Genomic DNA, 8,483 nt, shown 5'->3' on the forward strand with positions numbered 1-8,483 from the left:
TCAGGCTTTCAGCCGGTTCTTCTGTCATTCATTTGACAATTCAAATGTTGCTCGCCGATTGCTCTAGATGGCGCTGTTCAAGCAAGTATCTGACTTTATCAGAACCGTTAAAGTGAGAGCGGTCTGCATGTGATATATTGGTATTCATGCTCGTTTGGCACATTGGGGAACATCTTAAAAATGAAGGGGTCTCCAACTTCGGGAAGTCCCTAAGATCAGGCCAGTGCCGAGCTATACAGTAGCGACTGGACATAGAAAGATCTACATAGTGTACATGTTAAAAGCGGGCCAGCCAGGACCAACAGACAGCTGCCTACTGGCCATAGAAAAGAAGAGAACATGGACGGTTCAGGGAACTGGGAGAGTTTCGTAAATGGTGAGTGACAGCATTTCTTTGTCTGTATGACTGTACCTGTACGTCACCGTACTACTCTAGTAGTAGGCTCTTCTTGATCATGTAGAAAGTAAAGTAGATGTGAATGTTTGTACACGTAACACGTTAGAGTCGTAACAGTTAGGTCTAACAATTAGACCGCTAGTGGTAGAGTAGTTTAACGTCCTTTATCTTTATGCCTTGTTTTCACATGTATTATAGACTCTATGTCAGTTCGGGAAACCCACTCACAAGGGGGGCCCCTCCTTATAAGTAACCCGTCCCCCTTATAAGTAACCCCGTCCCCCTTATAAGTAACCCCCGGGGCACCCCTTATAAGGAGTCTCCACGCTTTTTTGCAATGCAACGCGAAAATGAAAGGACTGCGGCAATTCGCTTGATTATGTCCATAAAGCTTCACAAGTTTCCTAGTTACTCACGAAATTTGAGCAAAATCGGTTTGAGGCATCATATCTAAAATCATGGATTTAAATGCGATGTCAAACGACCCATGCGAATGCTGAAATGCGAGCGATTACTGGCGTGAGTGTCGCCAGGCGCGGCGGCGCGGCAAATGCTTGAGTGCAGACGTGGCGACTGAGGACATGTAGCAACTACTCACTCGCCACGTCTGCACTCAAGCATTGCCGCGCCGCCGCGCCTGGCGACACTCGCGCCAGTAATCGCTCGCATTTCAGCATTCGCATGGGTCGTTTGACATCGCATTTAAATCCATGATTTTAGATATGATGCCTCAAACCGATTTTGCTCAAATTTCGTGAGTAACTAGGAAACTTGTGAAGCTTTATGGACATAATCAAGCGAATTGCCGCAGTCCTTTCATTTTCGCGTTGCATTGCAAAAAAGCGTGGAGACTCCTTATAAGGGGTGCCCCGGGGGTTACTTATAAGGGGGACGGGGTTACTTATAAGGGGGACGGGTTACTTATAAGGAGGGGCCCCCCTTGTGAGTGGGTTTCCCGAACTGATGTACATTATCACTGATATTTTTTGTATTCATATATATTGTAAATATGTTTGTACTCTCATACCCCGAGAGGGGCCCGGGATCGATAGAGTCAATAAAATCTTACAAATCTTACAAATAGAGAAGTTGTCCCCGTCTTTAATACTCTTTTATTTATCAAATCAACTCATGGTATTACAGTGTAGTATAGTAATAGTTAACCCCGTCGCGGGGCGCTGTAACACAGTAACAGTGTTACAGCGCCCCGCGACGGGGTTAATAAATCCCTAAAAGTTCAATACAAAGTTCTTTATTTACCGTACTGTCCAGGTTGTCAAAGGAATAACGTGTTAATCTGTTTTGGTTGTTTATTTGTTTTTTAACTCTGTGCTAGATAGGTAAAGTAAGTCTGTATTAACCTGAGGCTCTCCGTTGTACACAGTTATATTTGCGTTGGGGCGCTGATCACAGTATCAAGTCTATGTAATTTGCCCCTCATTAACCACTTATTTTTAAATCAACCATCTTCGTGCAATGGTTTTCTTGCATATAAGATCAAAAATAAACTTGCGACGGGGTGCAATACACTAGAATATTTGAAACCTGATAATATATAAAATACAAGAGAAATAAGGGAACAGGTTTAACCTGAAGAAACGGGAGGAAAAAGGATTGAAGAAAAGCATCATTAGCTAGTGTGATACCACATGCCATTTATTAGAATTATGTTCAATGGAAAACAGGCAGTCAGTTTAAATATTAAATGTGCTTGCACCAGCACACAGTAAAACATGTCCCTTGCATTTGTTGCCGAAAATTCCGTGTGTACGGTACGAGTCAACGGTCTGAGCCTGGGCTTGCATATGAATCTGCAGTATTTTGTACCATAGTGAAATGAAATTAAGGTGAAACTGAAGAATATTTTCTAAGATGCCAAAAAGTGGTCGACGAGTAGCAGGTCCAACCATATACAACTCTTGCACTCTTTCTGGGTGCAATTTCCCTTGAACATGTAAGATTACTAAGATTCGAAGAATGTACAAACCCGGGTGCTTGAATTGTGCCTTCTGATTACCATAAATGATGACATTGGATCTTGTCGTATTTTGGATGTTTTGCTAGTATTCTCCTTTTTGATGTGTTTATATTGTTTCATACTACAGATCATCTGTTATCCAATGGCACAGTGACTGGGGTTAGCCTCTTATCTCAACAAGGGGCATGTCTGTACTCTATGGGAGCACTCACAGATTTTCACAAGGTAAAATGTACAGTAACACTAACAGCCAATTGTACGTCAGGTAGCTGAGGATGACATGCAGTATATTGCTTCTTCATATTCATACCACCTCACCAAGCTCAATGATGTAGGCCAATACTTCCCCACATGTCACAATATTTTCCATGTATAGATAATCCAAGAAGTCACTTTGTAATTCTGAATATATATAGGAGCTAAATTGGTGCAAAAATGTTTTACTAAAATCAATGTCCAATTTCTTTTAGAGTTACATGTATATGAAAAATCAGAACAGAATGTTTTGCATTATTGCTATATAGCATCTGTATGCAGCAAGATGACAATAGATTGAGATGTTTTGGTAATGTTTGAATTGTAGTCCTTAGTTTAAATTATGTTCTTCAAATTGAGTTTACCATGAACAAAAAGTTTGCATATGAGCTTTAAATGCTTGTGTGCAAATGGAATATGAATTGGAGGATAGTTCTGTAATTATTACATTCACTGAGCAATGTGAAGTACAGTGAAGCATTGATGACAAAATTATAGTATTCTCTTCACCTGTTTCTACATCACCAACTTATCTGTTTATAATTATATTCTATCTTGCATTGAAGCAGATCTCTGATGCCAAACAATTTCTGAGAATCTTCAACCCTTCCCAGACATCACTTATGAGACCCAAGCTCAATGTTTATGTCACTGGACAAGGGACACTCAACTTCCAAGTTCACAAGCAAACTAATTGCAGGTAGGCCTTCACAGTTTTTAGCAAGAGTCTTGATGAAACAAAGTAAAAATTTAGGTTCCAAAATTATCATGTACCGGTAAGTATGTAAATGAACTTTAGTGTTCGGCTATAGCAAAAGAAAATGCCACTCCTGAGGAGTTTGTAACAACAGGAGTTGCCTGTATCGTGATTTGTATGGCATGTTATATACCACCTTTTCTTCATGATAAGTCTTTTTATTCCTTAAAGGGATTGTATAGTTATGGTTGAGACCTAATTTCAGGTTTCTAACATTTTTGGTGAGATAATGAGAAACCTCTGATAAGAAATGAAAGAGCATGTAATTCCATGAGTAATTCAACGTTTATTTGATGAAAATTGGTTTTGAAATGGCTGAGATATCCAAAACAGAGCGATTCTAGTAAAGTGTGGAACCCACACTTTATTATGAGCGCTTTGTTTTACTTTGTTTTTGGATGTTTCAGTCATTCCAAACCCGATTTTCATCAAATGAACTTTGAATTCCTCTTAAAATGGTATGCTCTGTACTATTTCGAAAGTGTTTTCTTGGTATCTCGCATAAAGTTAAAGCCCAATTCTCATCTCCACCAATACTGTACTATCCCGTTAAGCATGATACAATGTAGTGTGATAGTAATGGAGTTGGTATCCTACTTACCAGTACTCCTTTGTGTTGATTATGCATACATCATTTTCTGCAAACTTATTCCTTCTTCCCATCATTGTAAGTTTGGTGATTTAACCAATACAATGGGAATACTTTGCATGGTTCACTTCACATATTTAGCTCATGAAATGCAGGGGTTTGAGAAATATACAATCACTGTTACTTCAGAAGTTTTGAATTTTATATGACTTTCATTTAATGATTTTTGCAGACGAGGGTAACTGAGAGTTAACATTTGCATTGATTCAGTGGTGTTAACATTTATTTGACTGTCTGCTAGTGTTTTATAATATTTTACTTTTTATATTTCTTTAACTAGATCAATATTAACCCGTTGAGGATGAGTCCCGCGTATACTCTGGCAGGTGTCTATGGGAAATGCATGTTGTAGCAAAATCAAACCGTCCTCAACGGGTTAAATGACGGACTCCTGATAAAAAAATATGTTTGAATATGGAGGTATTTGAAAAAAGAGAGCCTCTACAATACAACTGTACAAAGAAGTGAGGTCTCAGAATGACTGTATAGTGGATGTACCGGTATGCAAAGAGTGTTCTTTGTTGTGGGTTAGACAATGTTAAACCATTTGAATTAATCAAAGTTGTAATGTTTGTTTATCCTAACTCTGAAGTCTTTATGCAGCTTCAGTTGGGAGCCATGTTGGCTTGCTAGTGGGGAACCTGCCCTATGGAGTCCTGGTATGCACTCACCTACACCAAGAGCCGTACATCGCACGGGCGAGGAAGCAGTTTGAGCATGTGTGTGGACTCCTGAGATCATGACCCTTGTTTGACAGGAAGCACAAAATGTGTGATGTGTGTTGGTTTGATGAAAGAACTGAACGAACACCAGTCTTCCTAAAGAAGTTGTGTGTGTTACTTAGTGTAGCAGCCTTTTAGGAGTTGAGAACTTGAGTTTGGTTCCTGTATGGATGCAGTGCAAGTTTGGATGTGTCTGCAATGAAACGGTTTCCATGGAGACTCTGTGCCAATGATGAAGTTGAGGGTAGGACAGGAGTTTTTATGTTTTACATGAAGGATTCACACTAATATTGGTAGCTGCCATCATGTCATCTGAAATGGAATGTTGTTCACTTTGATAATGGAAAGAATGGTTATGCTTGTTTTGTTTACAGGTGACATCAGTATAAGTTGCAAGTATCATATTGTCACAAGTATGGTATTTTTGCATGTATGCATGCATGCTGTTGTATATATGTGAGGTTCAAGTAATTTATTTGTAAAGTGTGTTTTGTTTCTGCAGTTAGAACAAAGAGAATTACAAGGCCCCTAACATGGTAATCCTACTCAAGCAAACTGCTTACTGATGACAATCTCCTCCACCTGCAGGGGCGGATCCAGGAATTCTGTAAAGGCGGCGCAACTGATATTTCAGGTGCCACGTCTTGGTTTCATTTCTCCTTTATTTCTTTTGTTTTTAACAAAAAAATGAAGGGGGGGGGGGTCGTGTGCCGGTTGCACCCCCTCTGGATCTGCCACTGACCTGTACCTTAAATGCAGTGCAGACTGTACGTATATACAATGTATGTCCTTGTATACATCATGTCATTATGTTTATTCCTTTAAGTACTCTTTAAGTGCTCCTATTCATGTTTTTGATGAGAACATTGTTGTGTGATTCATGGGTTCAAGTGCAGAATTAAAACAATGTGAAACTGAAACTGAAATGTTAAATACGTTTACTTTAGCAGTCTTCCTTTCAGTACTCATTGTCTGTGCTGCAGCATTCAAGCTGAAAGGGGAAACATTATTTGCAGCATAAAGTCTTAAATGACTCAACTACCTGTGATAACAATTTATGTTTTGGATGTAATATGTGTGTGGCTCTTGAGCTTACTTTGTATTCCAGCTTAAGAGTATAAAAAGAGTTTTTCATCGGAGTTCATATTTGCGCACCAAGAACAGATGAGTTTTTTTCCCAGCTACTATACTTTTGTGTAGGTCACTGAGGTTACTAGTTTAAAGGGATATGATACAGTACTTCCATGAAAGTCACCTGTCACTTGTTCTACTTTGTGATGGATATTTCATATTTGCTATTTACTGATATTCTAGTGGACAAGAGTCTATGTGAGAAATCACCCTAACTCCCGACTCTTAAAACCTGCAAGATTTACCTCAAGGAGAGAGAGAGTGGAGAAAAAGAAAATGATTTTATTTGCATGTCAACATATATTGTAAGTGGTTCAGACTACCAGAGTCTTATGTGAGTAAAGAGTGAGAAAGTACTATCGTATGTACCATTTTAATAATGCAGCAGTCTAGGAGTGTTCAAAGTGGCTGACATGGTCATGAAAGTATGATGTCCTATGCAGAAGCATTCCCTAGTTCCTGTGGACCACAAAAAAAAAAAAAAAATGTGAAAAAACAAAGCAACTTAACAGATCATTTTAGAAATTGCAGGAAAGCTTTGACTTTCTCTGGGTAGATGTGTTTATGAAAGTGTCATAGATACAGCCAACCTTGCCTAAGATGATCTCACATATAAGTTGAAAATTAGCTAAGTCAAAGAAAAATACTACCCTGGATGGATATATTATAAACATGTTAATTCTTTTGTGTAAAGTCCAAGGATTTTCTGTGGTCCCTTTGGATTATTACTGAGGCAAGGTCGATGAAATGTAATTGAGAAAAGGCACAGCAGCACAAATCTATTAAGAAAAAAAAATGGATTCGCAACTTTCTAAATGTTAAGCAAATTGAATTCAAATTCATACAAATCATTGAGTGTGCCTGCAGATATTGCTGTAGAAACATTTGATGGTTGTATACATGTGTTTGCACAATGTTAGTATTTTTCTATATCTACCTGTATACCCTTCACCTGTGTATGTATGCCTAGTATGTGTGTACCAATGTATGTATGTACATATGCAATATGTACCCATGTTAGTGTGTGTGTGCAAGTGTGCATGTGTAAGTGCAAGTGTTTATGTGTGTGTGTGTGTGTGTGTGTGTGTGTGTGTGTGTGTGTGTGTGTGTGTGTGTGTGTGTGTGTGTGTGTACAGTATTTGAATGTGCATGTATGTACATGTAAGATAGAAGCAAAGTTTATCTTTTTCAAGTTCTGCTAGATCTTTTGAACTGCACTACAGAAACATACACCACACATATCCATTCAGAAATTTGTGTGCAGTAAAATTGGAACATAATTATGCAACCTTTGAAGGAAATAGCAATGACTGGCTTGATCTAATGATCACAACCAACATGTCATAAGATCATCCACATATAACTACACAGCAATTTACTTGAATCTTCATATTAAAATTTGAGTTTATTGCATATAAATCACAATTGAATTGTAACAAAATCTCTGGTCTCATAAAAAGATGAAGATCTGATAATCATTTGATGCGTATACTGTCGAAATATCATATAAAAAATGTGCTGAATAATTAAATTTCACATCACACTCCCCCCTCTTGAAGGAGTGAATGATTTACAGAACATTTGTGAGACATTTTTCTTAGAATTCTCTTTTTGTCTTTTCACACGACGCTACACAAACAATTTACATTTATGTAATCACACAGTTGTCAAACACTGGATAGACTGACCAGATTTTTTGTTTGAACTAACAAATAAAATCTGGTAAACAGACTTGAAATCAACAAAGTCGTCAACAATAGTCATTCTATTGTCAAGCAACTTTCCACTTAAATTGGTGCTCTAGTGCTTTTCAAGATATTACCCCTGACACTGGAATCTGTCAGTGCACTCACTCTATCCCTGGGGAACATTCAAGCCAATCTGCTTCTTTTTTTTTTTCTGGTGGCACAAATGCAACATCCAGCCACAGTGACATATAACCCAGTACAGGGGACCTTATCACGATCGTCAGAGGACCTAAAAAAACGTGACAATTAGCTTGTTATATATGGGTACAAAAACACAAAATATAAAGAGTCGAACCCTACAAATCACCTTTTATATGAGAGTTTTTATATATATCCTACCTCTTCAGAACGCAGTTCCCCTGTACCAGGTACCCATTTACACACCAGGGTCGAGAGGAGTGTTTTTGTTCATGAATGCAAAAGCCACCGTTGGGTTTGACACTCGGATCTTATATATAATACTCACTGGAGTGGAAACTTCACTAGAACAGGCAGCTCTATCCAAGTTTAGTGGATATAATGAAGCAAGGGTGTTGAATGATGGCATTATCTTCCTGGCTAACTTCACATACATACCAGCACATACATCTTTCCAACAAGATACCGCAGTCATCCTAGCAATAATTCAGCCCACCAACATAATCACATTTGATGTATACCTTTCCGACAAGGTCTATTCATCATAACCAGAGAGCTTGCTCAAAGCTCGCTCGCCTGACATAGCAACAATTGATGCATGCAGACTGGAATAAAAGTACAGTGTATTGCAATGCATCATGTAAGTGGAGGTGGATACAGTAACTAGGTATGCGGATCGCTAACAAAAAAGATTTACAAATTTGAATA

At 38.4% G+C, this 8,483-nt stretch overlaps 1 protein-coding gene across 1 annotated transcript; it reads left to right on the top strand.

Moving 5' to 3' along the window:
* The first annotated feature begins 339 nt into the window (after positions 1-339).
* On the top strand, positions 340-4,779 carry LOC139738675 (uncharacterized). Its single transcript, XM_071649296.1, has 4 exons — positions 340-376; positions 2,503-2,600; positions 3,200-3,330; positions 4,629-4,779. Exons 1-4 carry the CDS (start codon positions 340-342, stop codon positions 4,777-4,779), a joined length of 417 nt encoding a protein of 138 aa, XP_071505397.1.
* Positions 4,780-8,483: the final 3,704 nt, after the last annotated feature.

This window comes from Diadema antillarum, unplaced genomic scaffold, assembly GCF_040938485.1.
Source record: "Diadema antillarum isolate AM-2024a unplaced genomic scaffold, OU_Dant_1.0 scf00000029, whole genome shotgun sequence".
In the NCBI taxonomy this organism is placed as follows: Eukaryota; Metazoa; Echinodermata; class Echinoidea; order Diadematoida; family Diadematidae; genus Diadema; species Diadema antillarum.